General features: G+C 40.7%; 1 protein-coding gene across 2 annotated transcripts in view; it reads right to left on the minus strand.

Annotated features, from left to right (window-relative positions):
* Positions 1-19,549, minus strand: part of LOC126356007 (D-glucuronyl C5-epimerase B) — a 386,275-nt gene that overhangs the window by 102,540 nt on the left and 264,186 nt on the right. For both annotated transcript variants that reach the window (XM_050006652.1, XM_050006651.1), the window contains exons 2-3: positions 13,207-13,374; positions 12,952-13,104 (exon numbers count right to left, since the gene is read on the minus strand). In XM_050006652.1, coding sequence (XP_049862609.1) covers positions 12,952-13,104; positions 13,207-13,362 — 309 coding nt within the window. In that variant the 5' untranslated portion in view covers positions 13,363-13,374. The remainder of the gene's footprint in view (positions 1-12,951; positions 13,105-13,206; positions 13,375-19,549) is intronic.

The following is a 19,549-nucleotide window of genomic DNA, read 5'->3' on the forward strand; positions in this document are numbered from 1 at the left end:
TGGTAAGCTTCGTTAACCTCAATTTGCCATTCGGCATAGCCAGATTTGACAAATACTTTGCCCCTTTCAAACAGTCCAGGGAATCATTAATGTGTGGCAATAAGTAGATATCTTTTTTCCATTATTCTGTTCGCTCATCAGCAGTCGACATCCTTCCCCTTCATAAAAACCACAGAGAAGGACCAAGGATACTCTGAAGGTTCAATGATGTCATCTCTTCCCTGCGAATTACGTGTCATTCAGTCGGTGACACTCTACATTAGCGCTGGCTAATTTGTGGATGATCCCCAATGTTGACGCAGCGTTTTACCACAGACTGCTTGTTCTGGATTTTCTCCAGTCCAGGTTTGAAAGTATCTGAAAATTGGTGAAGAATAGCTAACACTCATTGACACTGTTTCTCATTTAGAACAGATTCTATTGGCAGTTTGAAAAGATTGTTCTCCACTACAGCTGCGGACCAAGCAGTAGAGAAAGCTACTGTCAATGGTATTGGACTGCCCATCCTGAACTGGTTCACCTTTTGTACACATATACTTTTGGGGTGACTTGTGGCTGCTTGTGACTATTAGTGACCTAAATTTCTCCTTTACCACTCACAGTGCTTACAATGATTGTTGGTATGCAGGTACCTTTTGTGAGCCCAATAAGCTTTTAGCAACTGACAAAAGATTCACAATTTAACTGTGCCTCTAGACTGATTAATGCAACCTATCCAATTAATGACAGCAGTCTAACAATGTCTTCAGCAGCAAACAAGTGCCAAGAGCTATCTTTGTTATGTGTGCTTGTTGGAATAGCTTCATCACTCTGGGGTTCTGATCTTCCACAGTCTCTGACTGCTGTGATGTCTGCAAGAAGTCTCATCCCTGAATAACGTAATGATCACAATCTGTTAAAATGACAAATTTGAAGGGATGTGTTCTATTACTGATAGTCATTTTTGCAATGCACGTTCCTGACAGGCGAACGTATTTCCCATTTGTGACCTTAAGCAGTACTGTTTTTACATCACGAAATATAAGTCTTCTTTAGACAGTGACAATAAGTTTTTAACTTTACTGAAAAAGAAACTCCAGAGACGAGTAGTGCCTGGATAAGCTGGCCATCGATGACATTTCCTGTCATCTTGGTAACTGTCATCCAAGGAGGATTTTCATCTTTGTCGAGCTCACCTCCATAGATGTTCATCTCAGTTATCCTGAATTCAGTGGCTATGTGAGTGGCTGATACCCCGGTACAACAATGGGGAATGGCTACAGAGTGCTGGGGAGCAATCACGTCCATGGTGTGGTGATGACCTTTGTTCCACAAGTCGACTAAGAAATCTGCAGTTGACTGTTGTGATGGTTGACATCTTGGGGTATTATAGTCACTGTACACTCACCATCTTTCTCTACAGTAGTGTAGTGTGCAAGGTATCCGCAGTTAAAACAAACCAGTGTTTAATCCTCTGTTCTCCAAACGTCTCTTCTTCTGTGAGACATTATACTTTTCGGAGCAGTTGATTCTACCTGCACTGGCTAGATATTGAGTAGACATTTGACAGCTGTGGCATAAGTCCGAATTGGCCGAGTCCATTCTTCAAGGTGTCTTTGACTAACGGCGTAGATTGGTGCCAAAGATCATTACACCTCTCCAGGAATATTCTCTGTTACCTTCTGACATACAGGGTCAATATTTATGGTGGTGTCTCTTGAGTACCTTGTCCAACATTCCTGGGTGCCATAAACTGTTTCATTTTTTCTCTTACTATCTGGTGAATGAGAAAGACTAGGTCATGGTGGTGTACTGGCAGCCGTCCCTTTGACAATTTCTGAAAAAATTACTGCAAATTTCCTTTGAATGTAAGGCTGTTCCTTTAGAATCCAATGGTGATTCGGATTGCTTGCATAGCCTGAGTACTTATAAGAGTGAGTACGTCAGAGATACTTAGGGTCCAGATGACATCCACTGCTTGCACCTGTACAAAGTGTGGCCACCGGAGAAAGGAGCACCGCCCTCCGACGAGTGTTTGCCAATATACCACAGTCTGGCAGTTGCGGCCAATTTCTTGCCAGTCACTGAAGCCTTACATATGCTCCACTGGATAGCAAAGTATTCTGACCACGTTTTGTGATTTGGATTGTGGTACACGCTTAGACAACTCGGATAAACTAGGGACTTGTCTTGGTTATTAATTGACCTCGTGACCTCCACATGTTAGTCACCTCCAAAACTGCTTTTTTCAGTCTTCCAGTTTCTTTGCGACCACCAGCATGAGTAATCACAAATGTGTGTTCCTACTTACACAGAACAGGATAGAAAATTGGTGATGAGAATTTTTTCACCATTCAGCCATACCAGTATGGCTTGGTTCACGAGTTTCCAAGTTGTGGCAGCAGCAGTTGTTGCTACAGAACACCAGCAACAGCTAGACAGACAGTCGGCAATACAGCTGTTACAGCTACTGCTACACTAATAGCAGTCATCGGCTGTGTCTGGCTCACCTCCCCACCTGACCTTCACTTGTGCTGATGAGGCAAATGAGGACTGGGAGATCTATTTCTTTCATTTCAGTGAGAGTCAAATTACTGACACTGGTCATCAGTGTTCACTCTTACTGTCTTCCAGTAGGAAACTGTATGAAGTGGTGCGAAAACTCTTGCCACTCCCAGATCCAAGTAGTTTTGACTTTTTCTAATTTTTGTAGTTTGTGGACTGACTATTATGGTCACTAAACTCACATTGTTGTGGCTATGCTCAGGTTTAAGGAAACCACTCCTGTACAGCGTGGGCTGCTGACTTATGAAGCTTGGCAGACAAGTGCGACTTTTCCTGTAAACAGTGAAGTACATCTAATGTGGACTCCTTTATCTACAATGTTATTAGCCATCTCGCTCTGGATTGAAACATTAATACAAAACGTTTAGATGTGTCTGATCCTGTCTTGAGTGGTGTGTTAAAAAATACCAAGGCTCACGAAGTAACTGCGTCAGTGCAAGAACTATTTCACAATTATTCAGGTGTGTGTGTTGTTAGTAGTCTTAGTAGACATTACACTCCAAGATCAACGGATGACTTCCAATCAACATCATCATCCAATTTACTAAGAACCCATTTGTCTGGTGACATAGGCTTTAATAGTTAGTGCAGTAATTAACAATTCTCCACCCTCACCATACATAAACGAGCACAAATGGAGGTGCTTCGTTCAACGCCAGTGTGTCCCAAAGCAAACAGACACTCATACAACATTTTCCCCCCCCCCCTTATTGTCAAAGGACCCCAAAAATGTTTGTGCTATCAGATCATGTCTAGATTGCAGTCCACAGCATCAATCATATCACTGCCCTTTCTGCAACATCTGTTTTTTATGCTGCAAACTGGGCACCTTGCAGGTATCTGCCTTGGCCAGTAGGGTGTCAACAACTTCAGCCATTAAAAGGCTGCAGGCTATCTTGTCAATATCTGTGACAGCAGCAACTGAGATGCAGTGATTCATGATGCAACTGGACTTTTGTGGCATGAAAGTAGTTGTATCTGGTGACTCAGTTGAATCTTTTTATACATTTTGTAAGCTCCCAAACAGTTTCTCCAGAAAACACTGATGGATGGTTACTGCTGAGTTACTGCTGGCTTGGAATTCATTGGTCTCCTGACAGTACAAACCTATAGAACAATGTACTGCTAGTATTCCACCTTCCATTAGCATAGGTGAAGGCTTTAACTGCGTCTAATTGGATCCACAGCGTTTGAGATGTTAAGAAATTCCAGGTGTCCCCATCAAACAATCCACATTGATACCACAACCAAGTCCAAATACAAAAGCAGAGTATTCAGTGAAGTGCAACAGTTAGCACTGTAAGCACATTTATTACTGACACAAACATACAGATATAATAGAACTACTAAACGGAGGGACAAATACTAAATATTCCAGAATCAGAATGTGTAAATGTTACAAACAAAACAAACAAAATAAATAAATAAATAAATAAATAAATATTTGAGAACTTTCCAGGAATGGTAAACACTAAATAAAAAATATATAGCGGTGATGAAATTTGAGCTGGCGACCTGTAGCATGCCAGCCATCAATGCTAACCGTTACTCCACAAAGCATGTACCACAGCTCACGGCAGTATTATTTGGGTTCTTTCAGGGCTAGAGTTGACAGTCATTTAAGTGAATGTAGCAGATGTGCGTACAACAACAAAAACTAAAAAATAAAAAACAAAGGCTAAAGCTCACATTGGTTTATGGTAGGGAAGGAAATTGGCTAATTCATTCGAATATTTGCAAGTTAGGAAAACTATACAATCAAAACTGTAAATGCTACAATATTTGTTCAGTTGGAGTAAGAGATATGCAACTACAGTCAACGCAGCGTAAGAAGACCACAAAGAGATGGCAGTGTTGTTGCCAGCTTTCAACTCCAAGGCTCAGATGACTACAGACAAAAACAACAGCCGCCTATAGAGCTGTGACATCACTGAAGCATTGCCATAGAGGCTTTTACAAAATCACATTAAGCAATTGGCTGCAGCACGCACACAAAGCTGTAATACCCAGCCTACTGCAGTTGCGGAGTAATCTTGCCGGGGTATTGCAACGGGTGTGAACCCACAGACACTACAATTGGCTGTAGTCGACTGGTGTGAACAGGACTGTTGTGATGGTTAATGTATGACCAGTAACAGTCATCAAACACTAATCACCTTTTCCTACAGTAAAATACAATGTGTCCTGAGTGTTCTGGGGCTTCCCTCCACCCCACCCCACCCCCTTCCAGAGAGCAATCATAGATTTTCTTATTTCCCGGCACATTCATAGTGTGAGAAGTTCTCACAATGTGCTCATACTACTTGCAATTCATAAGGGGCTTGTGTACAAAGGCACATCCTTTGCACGAATTACTGCTGGGAGATCTCAAATTTTTCTGGTGCAACAAGTTCAGGTCACTTATTTGGCAAACCAGTCTCCACTGTAACAGACCACCATTTTCTATGCTAGCTGACTAGTGTGACAGATCCCTTGGGTCAACTGATAAGACAGCACCGAGACTTCATGAGTATGATGTCACAATCATACAAAAACTGATGTAAACACAAAAACACTGACTGCTTTTCAAGGTATTCTTTGGCAGAACATAGCAGCATGGACAAAATGTCTGTCACCACTGTAATAAATGACACTGACATTGAACAGAGGGAAGATCAAGCACTGCAAAAATCCATAGAAGCCTTGATGGAGGAGTGTCCAACCAAAGGAAAATTCCAATTAATAAACATAACACTGTATGAGAGGAATTATGATCCAATGGGGTTAAAAAGGTTGCTCATCATCTAAGCTAATTTACAACCAGCAATCTTTAATATTTCTGCAATTCTTCAACATCTGGCAATTTGGGATTCGTGAAGATTCCAGACAGTCAGACACAGGTATCATTGCCTTGTTTCTACCAATCCCTTAAACATTGTGCAAGTCACTAAATGATGCCAGTGGTGAAAGGATGTGTTGCAGTTACCTCCAAGCATCTGATAACAATTCCACCTGAAGCAGTGTCATTCCACTAGACTGAACTGATATCTTGTGGAGTTTCACAAAGTCAATCAGCAAGGATCTAGAGATAATAGTCTACACCCACTACGTCACCAGAAGCTCAGGGCAGTGCAAAGTTCCTTGTAAAGGACATAATTTTGAAGCATGGAGCACTCTGTATGATATTTCTGACCATATACAGCTTTTCCATTTGAGACTAGTATCAGAGGTAATTTCACATTTCAATGTCACCCACACAGTGACAGCAACCTATCACACAAAGACTAATGGCCTTAATGAATGCCATAATAGGACATTGGCAGATATGCTTTCAATGTACATTGTTGTTGAGCAGAAATAATCAAATAGAATACTGCCACATCATGACATTTGCACGTAAATCAATGAAGTAAGACACAACATGCTTCACCCTATTCTTATTGCTCCACAGTAGTGAGGCAAATGCCAACGGCCTTGCCGTAATGGTAACGCTGGTTCCCATCAGATCACCAAAGTTAAGCGCTGTCGGACTGGGCTAGCACTTGGATGGGTGACCATCCGGTCTGCCGAATGCTGTTAGCAAGTGGGGTGCACTCAGCCCTTGTGAGGCAAACTGAGGAGGTACTTGATTGAGAAGTAGTGGCTCTGGTCTCGGAAACTGACATACGGCTGGGAGAGCAGTGTGCTGACCGCATACCCCTCCCTATCGGCATCCAGTGACACCTCTGGGCTGAGGATGATACGGCAGCTGGTTGGTACCATTGGACCTTCATGCCCTGTTTGGGAGGAGTTTAGTTTTAGTGAGGCAAATACAACAATGGAGATACTGTACCCATTTTAGACAGACAATACACAGGACGACTATGTGAAACACCTCATCACCAAGGCTGAAGAAGCAAGGCAGCCAGCTTGTATAAAGAGTGATACCCAGAAGACAGACAGATCATTGTAATGTCAAGCAAAGGTCAGCGATATACAGCTCAGGAGACTTGATATGAAATTTTACTTATTTGTGGAAAACTGGACTATCAGAAATGTTACTTTGGGTCACATTCATCGCTTGCTGGGCATCACACAATAAAGAATTGTGCCCTTCAGCAAGAAGATAAAAGTGCACAAATGTTGTCCATGTCCTCCATTGACGGAGGCACAGGCGATGATGGGAGCTTCATGTTCAAGGAAGTGAGTCTGCTTGAAAACAGCAAATCTTCGACAGGATAAAAAGCAAGGGATTGTGCTTTCCACCACAGAAATGATTGCTGTAGTCACCTGCTCAACCATCACATCAATGTTACCCTGTGGTGGGAGGTTCAATGGTGACAGCAGAGGTAAAAGTTTCCCAGTCCGCCTTGTTTAACGCCCACCTGGGCAAGTGTCCATGGGTCTGATGCTGGAGCAGTGACAGGAAGATGGGAAAGTGATCACTACCACACAGGTCATCATGTGCTCTCCAGTGGACTGGTGGAAGAAGTCCTGGGCTGCAAAGTGACAAATCAATGGCCGAGTATCTGCCATGAGCCACACTGAAGTGTGTGGTGGCCTCAGTGTTTAAGAGGCAGAGGTTGAACTGAGACAGTGAAGTTTCGACATCTCTGCCTTGGCATTAAGCATGGTGCCACCCCGCAAGGGGTTATGAGTGTTAAAATCTCCCAAAAGTAGGAAGGGTTTAGGGGGTTGAGCAATCATTGAAGCCAATGCGTTCAGGGGTACTGTACCATCTGGAGGAAGATACATGATGCAGACAGTTATTTCCCACATCGTCCTTATCCTGACACCACAGTTTCAAGAAGGGTTTGAAGGGGCACCATTTCACTACAGACATAGTTTAGGACATTAACTCAAACTCCACCTGACACTCGATCATAGCCGCTACGGTTCCTGTAATATCCCTTATAGCAACATAGGGCAGGGGTCCGCATCGCCGGGAACCAGGTTGCGTGGGGAGGAGGACAGTGCAGAACGCATATGTAAAGCTTAACAGTTGCCGTAACTCAGCCAGGTGGTGGAAAAAACTGCCTCAATTCCACTGGAGGATGACGTCATCGTGAGACCGGGAAGGCATAGAACATTCAATGAGGTAATTTACACCTCAGGGCCACCTGCTGCCACCGACTTTTTGCCTGAGCAGTCTATATCCATTTTATTTGAGGGTCTGGCAAGATGTAGGTCCTCAACAGATGCCAGAATCTCCATCTCATCCTCAGACACAGAGCTTGTAGGTAGTGGTGGTGTGGGTGCTACCACAGTTTCCTTGTTCTTGGGGGTCTTCTTTTTTGATTTCTCACACTGTTCATTGGGTTTCTCTAGCTGGGAGAGTGTTTTTGATTCAGTCTCCGGGACTAGGGAGGGAAAGTGAATCCCTACGACCAGTTACCTGTGGTTACTTCAGCCACTGGTGGGTGTCCCCTTTGCCACTGGTAGGAACCTGGGAAAGGAGTGGTCCAAGGGACTCCTTCCTAGCGAGAGGAGCCGAAGAAGACTTATGCTTCTCCAGCTTAGAATTGGGGACTGAGGTCCCCAATGATTAGGGGAGGGCTGTTCCCGAAGTAGATCATGCTGGAGCAACGAAGGGAAGGGTCGCCCCCCCCCCCCCCCCCCTCTCTCATCGCCATCAAGGGGGCACATGTAGTTTATGTCTCTTCTGAGAGCTGACTGGAATTGGTGAAACATATGGGGCCGTAACAGTAGTTATAGAAGCAGCGTACAATGTTGTGATGCACATGGGATGGAGCCTTTCAAATTTCCTTTTAGCCTGAGTGTAGGGCAGTCGGTCCAGGGTCCTGTATTCCATTATTTTCCTTTCCTTATGTAGACTCCTACAGTCAGGCAACTGTGGAGGCAAGGCAAGATGACAGCAAAATTAAATATACAGAACCGATAAAGCCAGTACTAAATATAATAATGAAAATTCTGATGGAATTTATGAAAAAGCACAAAAATTTCTACAGAAAAATGAATGAAAAATTCAACAGACATGCTAAGACAATGAACAAAATGGGAGAAAATACTGTAACTGAAATAAGGCAGTCAAGGGATGGACAAGAGAAGAAATTTGATGAATTTCAAACAGAGGTGTTATTGGATCTAAAAGTAGTCAGGAACAATACTGAAGAAGAAACAATGGACATGCAGGAAACATTTAAGGACAGGAAGATGAAAATTATGGCAACTATATTGCAGGACGCATTACAGGGGGAGAAAAAAAAAAAAAAGCACCAGTGCGAGCCAAATGATACAGAATGTGCAACAGTCAATTCAAGAGCAAGCAGGAAGTAATGAACTGCAGACCACGATGATTTCTATTGAGAAGCAGACAGCAGTAAATGCTAGAAACAAAATGTCCATCGAATTTCTACCTAAGTGCAAAGCTAAAATTTCTGTTCAAAAGAAAGTGCATTGTTAGAATGACAGCTTGAAAGAAATCCACTTCTCATTGGACAGGGTGACTAGGTGAGGTGGATAGTGCAGCGAGTCTGACACAATATACACAGCCAGCAGACCTGAAAGACACTAGAAACAGAAGAAATGCCAGCAGACTAAGAACCTGTATTAGACGCACTAGCTGAATGTGAAGCAGACAGCTTCCTAAAAGGCAAGGCTGTGGGAATGGTGAAACACATAAGACTAATGTTCATACAGCAAAGATACATAAAAAGATAGGTGGATAAGAAGAGAAATGTTTTGACACAGATAGACAAAAGAAGATCACGGAGTAGAAAGAAATTATAGGTGATGGAATATCACAATGGCTTCAGACTTAGAGAATAAGTGGATGAGAAGAGGGAGTCACATGCCCAAGTGTGACTGACAAGCAGATCTGCCTAGAACGGGGTGCAAACCAGCAAGCAAATGATGCAGCAGGAATCTCCTGCTAGTGTTAAGATCTAGAATCTGTAAGACAGCAGCAGCTACTGGTGCAAAAACCATGCCAGTCATGAAAAACAGAAGGTTAAGTGAAAAACAGGAAAGTTTACTAGAGGTATGAAAAAAAAAAAAAAAAAAAAAGAGGACTGGAATAACCCAATTATTACGAGAGAACTATTTAGCCAAACAATGAAATTAATAATAGATTCCGGAAGTTCCTGTGTGCCAAACAAGTAATGTTTACAATAAAGTACTGAAGGAAAGAATGGATATACAGTTTTCCAGCTAGTGGATTTAAAGTTAATGGCACTTTGCAAATGCAAGAAATCTATTAACTGCCAAGTGTTGTTGGAGTTAAATCAGTGGATGTGTGTGTCACATCACAGGGAATTAAATACTTCATGTGTTATATGGTCATTTACATCATTTGCAGTTGTTAGGGAGAAGTGAATTGCTTGCACAGACTATTGTGTCATACTTATATTAGGAATCTATGAGAGAAACTAAATGATGTTAAGAAGAATTATGATGAAATATTCAGGAGAAATGAGAGAAAATGAAGCTACACTATGTGATCAAAAGCATCACACAACCCTAAAAACATACATTTTTCATATTAGGTGCATTGCGCTGCCACCTACTGCCAGGTAATCCATATCAGCCCCAGTAGTCATTAGACATCGTGAGATAGCACAATGGGGCGCTCTATGGAACTCTGACTTTGAATGTGGCCAGGTGATTGGGTGACAATTGTCATACACCTGTATATGAGATTTCCACACTTCTAAACATCCCTAGGTCCACTGTTTCTGATGTGATAGTGAAGTGGAAACGTGAAGGGACACGTACAGCACAAAAGTGCACAGGCCGACCACGTGAGTTGACTGACTGAGACCACAGACAGTTGAAGAGGATCATAATGTTTAATAGGCAGACATCTATCTACACCATCACACAAGCGTTCCAAACTGCAACACAATCCACTGCAAGTACTATGACAGATAGGCGGCAGGTGAGAAAACTTGGATTTCACAGACAAGCGGCTGCTCATAAGCCACACATCATGCCAGTAAATGTGAAACGATGCCTCTCTTGGTGTAAGGAGCGTAAACACTGGACAATTGAACAGTGGAAAAACATTGTGTGGAGTGATGAATCACAGTACACAATGTGGCAATCTGATGGCAGGGTGTGGGTAGGGTGAATGCCCAGTGAACTTGTGTAGTGCCAACAGTAAAATTCAGAGGCGGTGGTGTTATGGTGTGGTCGTGTTTTTCATGGAGGGGGCTTGTACCCCTTCGTGTTTAGCGTGGCACTATCAGCAAAGAATGTTTTGGAATGCCAACTTTGTGCGAGGCCTCCTGACCAACATTGATACCTCTCCTCAGTGCAGCACTCCATGAAGAATGAGGTGCCAGTCCCCAAGAAACCTTCCAACACCTGACTGAATGTATGCCTGTGATATTGGAAGCTGTCACCAAGGCTAATGGTAGGCCAACACCGTACTGAATTCCAGAAGGGCAAGGTGACCAAGTACTTCTGATCACATAGTGTATGGTGCATGAAAAAGAAAGAAGGTGACTTTAAGGGAAGAAGGTAGATAAATAGCAAATGTGTTTTTTGGAAGATGACATTGGAAAAGAAGTACTGTGTTTTTCTCTTAGATAAGCAATAGCTGTATATGCAGCAATGAGTACTAATGGACAGAATGGAATTCTGATGTACAAAGAAGAATAAAAAGATACTGAACTTTCCGAGATATGATTTAATGAGATAAACAATATCAGGAGAAAGAAAAAAGTGTGACAGAATTATTAGCAGAAGTATAAGAAGTTTCGCCAAATAACCACATATATAAAAGGGTATTGAAAAGAAAGTAAAATGAAACACCTTATGCTCTTATTGTACTTCTTCATCAAATACCAGCAGCAATGAAAAAAAAAGGATGAAACTAAGCATACTAGCTGCAGGAATGAAAGAAGACTATGCGGAAAATATAATTTAAAAAAAAAAAAAAATAGTGAAGGAGATATTCGAAAGGACATTAATGAATGAAATTAACCACTTTATCAAGTGCAAAAATAATATATGTGTGACTGTCAGGAAAGAACAGTGTTTAGTTTTTGGATTAGGTCTGCATATGTGGAAGACAATGCTATGCATTTATAATAATTATGTTAATGAACAACATTAAAGAAGTGTTAAATAGTATATTTTTAGTACTTCTAAATGTTTATACTTTCAGATCATTAATGTGAATTTCTGGTGTACTTTCATTAAATTTTGAGGTAAATCATGTCTTACTTTTCAAAATTTTGGTAATCTTTCATTAATTTTTCAGGATTTTTTCTTTTATTTCCAAACATCCTTGTTGATTGGAGATTCTGGAAACTATTAGTAATGAGATGTAACAATACAGAGACTGAGACTGTATCCGAAAGATCACATCCACCCTTACTTGCCTTTACTCTGGCAGAGTAGCATTAATGATGTACTGATGACCCTTACTAAAAGCAGGGAATAGTTTTTCACTTGCCGATAGTTTTGGCACTTATTAGTTAGTACGACTTTGGTCATTATCTCAAGCAGGTTGCAAGTTTGAGTGCAAACTGCATATAAAATTGCGTGATTTGAAGACCGGATTTAGTTCTGTAACTGATGAAAGTATATTTAATTAAAAGGTGACTATAAAATATCAAACAGTAATGGCAAACTTACATAGAACTGCACTAAGTGGGTGAGTGTGACTGTAGAGAATAAGGAAATACTGGTTGTAACTAATAAACAACCAAGTCAGTGTTTAAACAAACAATTTTTTACCATTCCAAGGAATTAATCATATTTCATTACTTTGGTGTGAACTTTTGAATCAAAGTATTGGAAGATTGAGTGTCAGCAGGCACACGGTTGACAACTTTAACAGCTGGAATATTTACCTTGGGTGTATGTCTGCCCTCCTGTGGTGTCATCGAGCTGTTAGTCTGTTATCTACAAATTTAGACAGCAGATAACTTATCTCTTTCCAACCAGTAGAGTTGGTGGCTTACAATGGTATTTGGTATATGTAATATAATAGCATTGCTAATGGTATGAAATACATAGTTTACCATTACTTAAAAAAGAGATAATAAAAACAAACCAAAATATTTATTGTTTATGGTATTGATGAAAGCCTATAAAAAATTTAAAAGTATATGACGTACTAGAGAATATGAGAATAGTACACAATAAATATGTTTAATGAAACAACTGTTCTTCTAGCACTTTCCTATGGTAGCAAAAACTTAGGTGTCAATAAAAAACATGCAAAATCCAAGACAGGCTGTAGGAATTAAATATATGGAAACTGCAACTGGAGTAACTGGAAACGAGTATTAAAGCACCTAATACAAATAAACTGAATAGCCCACAACTTCCCAAATCAGCTTTAGAATATATATCACATAGCAGAATTCACATATGAAGATCTGAACAGAAATGAGAACAGATAACTCATAAAGTGAAGAAAATGATTATTATTTCTTGAGTTATGAGATTAAGGCACAGTGCATTATAAAAACATACCTCATAATATTTATTGAGAAATGAAAATGGTACATATACTTCTCCCCCTTCTTTCCTGCAGCTCACTGTATATTCACCGTTAATACTGCAGTCAATTTCTTCAAAGCCCTGTATGTCGGTACCATGATCCAGCAAATCACCTGCACCTAGACCCTGAAACAGTGACGACATGTTCAGAAGTTACAAAATCATTACACAAACCCACAAGACAAAACACTTAATAAGACACCAAATACAGTAACAAAGGACACTTACTGGAACACTGTTTGAAGGTTTCTTGTTGTTCCAATCTACAGAATGAGATTTTCTGGCATATACAGCTTCCCCACACTTCATCCACAAAGGTAGTGTCATACATATCACAATAATACATAGGAGGAACAGCATAAGTTTCAGGTTCACCCGTATCATAACGATTAAGTCCTGTAAGAAAAAAATGAACAACATATGGTCTTCCATCAAACAATTATCCACATTATGCCCAAAATGGCTAAGACAGTGCCTCTCTGCAATCAATTTTGTATATTTATTACTTTCACAAGCAAAGTGTGCTTGAATTTGCTTTACTTGTCGCAACCACAACAGGTATCCACGAGTGAAAGTCAGACAATAACACACAAAATTTTATTACCAGAAAGTTTAAGAGCAACAAAAGCAAAATCACAGATGAACTTACATCTTTTACCTACTATTCTACACAATCACCAATACTCTCAACACATTTCTCCTATCATGGTACCAGTTTCAATATGCCCTCTTCACGGAAGTCCATTTCATTGGAGTACAGCCATCCGCAGACTGCTGATTTCACTTCCACGTCTGTCGCAAAGCACTGGCCGATGAAATTTCTTCATGGGACCAAACAGATGAATGTCCAACAGTGCACAGTCCGGACTGTATAGTGGCTGCTAGAGCATCTCCTGCTCAAATTTGGGGATTTTCTCATGAACAGGAACAGCAACATGGGCGTGAGCATTGGCATGAAGAAGTTTGACACCATCAGCATTAATGTTGTGAAGCACTTTCCTACAAGACTAAGCCACTTTTTTTTCATACTAGAGAACCAGCACATTTCCACTCCATAGAGGACCACTTGGTTTCGGGCAAGTGGTGGTACACCTACAACTCATCATCAGTAACGATTCCTTTCAGAAAGTCATGCCCTTCTGTGGTGGTGGTGGGTGGGGACTGATCCAAACTTGTGATCCTTCGCTGGTCCTTGTGGTTGTCTGTCAGGTTCATAGGCACCCAGCAAGCACTAACTTTACAAAATTTCAATTTGTCATGAACAATATTGTACATTCTGTCGTAGGAAATGTTGAACTGCTGTAATATGGTTCACAGCTGTACACACCAGCCATTCAAAATTGCTGCCGCAATTGCTCTGCCACTCTGCAGGGTTGCAGCTGTTGGCAGCCGCCTGGAGCGTGTTGAATCACTAAGATTCACACAGGCCTCTTGGAAGAATGAACACAAGCTAGAGACTTTGTTACAGTACATACGGTCATCCCTATACAAGCCATCCAAGTTTCTGTGAATTTCGCACAGTTCATGTCCTTTGTCCCACATATATCTAACTACATTTTGCTCCTCTTCCCAAGTTGACAACTGTAACGTGTGCCATGCTTGTTTTGCAGTTCAAGCTTCTCTCACTACAGCTGCACATGAAACCAAAATACCTTCTGTAATGCAAACTTCATTATATTTGTGCTAAAATTGCAACATTCCAGCTAGAATATCAAGGCAGAAAAAAATGCTTGTATATAACTTTGTGTTCATCCGGCATACATATATTTTTCCTCGGCATATAAAATCAATCTTACACAAGTTTCACCACATATTAATGTTCTTTTAACAACGACTGTTTCAAAATTGTTTTGGTTTACAATGCTCTCACCAGGCACTTTCTCTTTCTTTAATCCAATTTGATGTTAAATCCTCCTCTGTAGCTACAGCTCCTTGACGTTGCTAGAGATGGCCCGTTTGTATATTGGTGGTGAAAGATATTTTCGCCAACACTACTTGGCTAGCACAACAAACAAAGTTGACAACACAGGATTTCTCGTCATCATAGTATTTGCCAATACTTGTGGTGAACTTCTAAACCTTTCCATTATGTCTCACAAAGTGACAACATGTGGCATCCTTAGTGTTACCAAACAAACAGATTACATATTTGAAATATGTTATTTCCTTTCATTTGCATAATGTTCAGTAACAACATGAACACAATATTACACTCCAAAGGAACCATCAGATAATACACTGACCCAAGATTAAACTGAATTACAATTAATAAAGCAGTAAAATTCAGCAATAACCAAATAAAATCAGGAAAGGAAAGATATCAAACAGCATTATCAATAAGGAATCTTATGTCTTAAGTACTGCTTGGTATGTACATTGAATTAAAAAAGCACTTAAAATGCAAAGACAGATGTTAAAATTTATGACTCAGTTTGTTAACATTTATTCTCTCTCTCTCTCTCTCTCTCTCTCTCTCTCTCACACACACACACACACACACACACACACACACACACACACACACACACCACACCACACCACACACACCCCTTATACTTCACCACTTCCTTTACATACACAGTCTTCCTTCTCCTGTACCACCTACAATGTTTTAACATTTTATACTGTGTTTAAAAAGCACCACTGGCAGGTATGAATTTCTCAACACTATTTTAACTAACTTATAAGAATCAATGTGTGCTTCATAATTAATTTGTGGCTCCTATATTAGACAGGTTTGTTACATGTACAGGCTGTAGTAGGTATATATATTAGGAAGTGGGACACCCTTCTTTACGAGTGACAGCTCTTAATTAGTAAGGGTTAAGGAAGCCAATCGGGACACATCAAACTGTGCAACCCAGATATTCACACCATGTAGCTGTTACTGCTCAGTTGGCAACAATCTTCCCACATTTATTTATACAAAACAATACAGATTGGCTGTTCACCACCCTACAATGTAGGCAGAATATGGCAAGTCAAAATTGCTATCCCTTGCACTAAATGTGTTATGGGTGACAAAAAGACAGACTGATTGTTTAACAAGAATACTGAGACAAGCCCCTACTGGCACATCATAAGCCTGCAAACTGGTTGTGTTGCTCCCATAATCTGTGATTTAAAAGCTGTCAGACCTGGGTGAAGACTGCTGTAGATATAGCTCTGCTGAGGTTCAGCACTATTCACACATCTCTCCAAACGCTTTATGCTTTAGAAGGTGAGTGAACCATGAAGTCAGAGAGCCTCTCACAAATAGCAAGTTCCAGGAACACCGTAATTTTGAGTCTAGTAAATGAATACTGGGAGTGCAGAGTTAGGGAACTCAGTTTGCACACAAGTCTCCCCATTTTCCTATACCCTCCCACAGCTATTTTTTCATCCCTGTTCCATTAATCTCCTTCTCTCCACATATTCTCTTCTACTGCTTCCAACTAAACATCCCTTGATCTGCTGCCTTCGAGCCTTAATTCATGCCTCTTCCTTGGTGTTCTACCACATGGCACTCTCTTTACATGTCCATACTACTAAAGTCTTGCTGCTTCTATCTTTATTTGTAAAGGTGACCAGTTCTTATTCTGTCCAACCTCATTAGTACCACACTGCTTTTGTGAAATTCAGTGTCACATGCCTATATCTCTCTCAATTTTTTTCCTTCACTGTCCAGCTTTCAGAACCATAGGTCAGGATAGACCACAGTATTATTTCCTTGGACTTCTGCAAAAATATCATCAACCCACACTATGCTCCTGACACTTCTCATAAACATGCTACCGCTTATCTCCCTCCCATCAAATTCCTAATAATTTCTTCCACTTGTTTCCAGTATGCTTCCAAGGCACTTAAAGCTATGAATTTCTTTCAACTGTTCCCCTACCATCATGTTTCCTGAGGTAGCCTTCTCCCACTTTGTGCATGCAATAATTAACTCATTCCTCACCGCATTAAATTTAATATTATATAATCCAACCACCTACGCCAACACATCTAATTACTGTGATGAAGTCTCCCTACGTTGTTAGGCAAGTCAGGGTGTCACCCTGCGGCAACATTCTGACAAGTTTCCTATTTGTCATCTTTAGACAAAGTTCAACCAAAAATGATGAATAGGAAATTTGTCAAACCGTTGTTGCAGAACGACGCCTTGACTCAGCTGAAAAACCGAGAAGACTTCTTCACTATCATTAGACGTGTTGGCATAGGTGGTTGAATTATACAATATGAAATTTAATGCAATGAAGAGCGAGTTAATTATTGTGGGCAGGAAGAGAGCTACAGTATTCCATGCAGAAATATTTGGTATCAGAGTGTGCCGCAAAGGAGAATTTGCACAGATGCTAAAAGGATTGTGTATATATCCTTAGGGGGAAAAAAAGGACAGATGTACACTCTCGCGCGCGCGCACACACACACACACACACACACACACACACACACACACACACACACACACACACACACACACACACACACATATCCATCCGCACATACACAGACACAAGCTTGTGTCTGTGTATGTGCGGATGGATGTGTGTGTGTGTGTGTGTGTGTGTGTGTGTGTGTGTGTGTGTGCGCGCGAGTGTACATCTGTCCTTTTTTTCCCCTAAGGGAAGTCTTTCCGCTCCCGGGATTGGAATGACTCCTTACCCTCTCCCATAAAACCCACATCCTTTCGTCTTTCCCTCTCCTTCCTGAAGAAGCAACCATCGGTTGCGAAAGCTAGCAATTCTGTGTGTGTGTTTGTGTGTTTTGTTCATGTGCCTGTCTGCCGGCGCTTATATACATACTTATTTGGACTGCCTAGCTGCTCTGAAGTCTCTCTCAGGACCTACATTGAAATAAAAAATTGTTCCGGCATGCTACAAAGCCCTTGTGAGACTAGGGGAAAGCCACAGAGTAAGGCTGCTGAGGGTCCCTGATCACTCAGGAATTAGTGGGAATGAACAAGCTGATAGAATGGACAGGACAGGCATGACAACTTGATTTACTGGAGCAGAACCCGTCCTGATCATCACTAGGGCAATGGTAAAGTCACAACTAAATAGCTGGAACAAGAGGCAGCACACAGAATATTTGACTACAAATCAAAAACAAAAACATCACAAACCAATTAATCTAAAGCTCCATGTTTCAGGAAGAGTTCTGTAAATCTGAAATTCAACAGGGTAGAGACTGAACTCATGATAGGACTCGTGACTGGCCACGGGAACTTTAAGAAACACCTACACACGATGGATATACAAGAAGACTAAATCTAGATTATGTACTAAGGAGGATGGAACCACACCCCATTTAATCTTCCAATGCGAAACCCTAGAGGACAAAAGACACAGAATATTTGGATTGGTGAAACCTTAAGATATCTGTCTAGTAAGGAATTAGTCAAGTTTCTACTTCTTCTTCTTCTTCTTCTGTTTTTATATCATTAGTGATCCTATTCATATACCCACCACATTAATGATGCTTCAGGGTTCAACATGGTATCACACTGTTTATGATTCGCTTTCTTTTCAATTGTTTAGCATTATGTTGGTGTAAGTTGTTCTTGAAATCTCTCCAATAACATCTAGAATTCTTGTTCAAATCAAAAGCTATTATTGCAGCAACTGTAACCTAACGCAGAGCACTCTTCCTTCCGTGAGATCTAATATTTATTACTCTTTCACCTACCCTCTAGTAAGCAAGGGGGGAGACAATGGATTTTTTTTTGACTCAGTGGAGATGTGTTATACTGCACAGGGGCAGACTTACTATACTTACTGACAGTCCTAATTTTACCATTTACACGCGAGACAAATAAGGATATTTTCAACATGACATTACTTCTTTACAATCACAGTAAGAAGCTCTCATACACATTGTGTTGCATTAATGTCAGTTACTGTATTCCACACGACACATCAAGTGATACTTCCACTCAATCTCATATGATGCTCTTTTGCTGCAGAATATTTTTGGACTGAAAATGATTACATGTATTATCTGTAATATCGGATGTCTCCCTGTGTTCTCTAAACAATTTTGATAAGAGTGATCCATTACACAACTCTGACAAAAATGAATATATAGAAGAACCATGAAATACAGTAAATGTATTATTCTCAATATTGGGAAACTTTCATCTCTGTTGCTGATAAGACATTCTAACAGCTATAATATTCCTTACATATTGTGAGCAGAATAGGCCAACTACAGTTAGAATAAGTGGATAACATAGTTTAAGAAAACAATAGTATTTACTGCTTCCACCTATGTGATCAAATGTGTAACTAGAAATTAATTAAAAATTCCCCCCCCCCCCCCCACACACACACACACACACATACCCTCAATCCAGTCACAAATGTTGCTTGATACCGCATACGATTGTACTTTTCATAGTAAGTGTACATGTGGTACTGGGGTAGATGCTTTTCCTAAATCTAGAAATACTGCAGCTACCTAACTGCCTTGATCGAAAGGATTCAGCAAGATATTTGACTGCAGTTTTGTAAAACACTTCTGTTACCCTTCTTGTAGATGGAAGTAATCTGTGCTTTCTTCCAACCACTGGGCATAGTTTTTCATCGAG

This window comes from Schistocerca gregaria, chromosome 3, assembly GCF_023897955.1.
Source record: "Schistocerca gregaria isolate iqSchGreg1 chromosome 3, iqSchGreg1.2, whole genome shotgun sequence".
NCBI classification, from domain to species: Eukaryota; Metazoa; Arthropoda; class Insecta; order Orthoptera; family Acrididae; genus Schistocerca; species Schistocerca gregaria.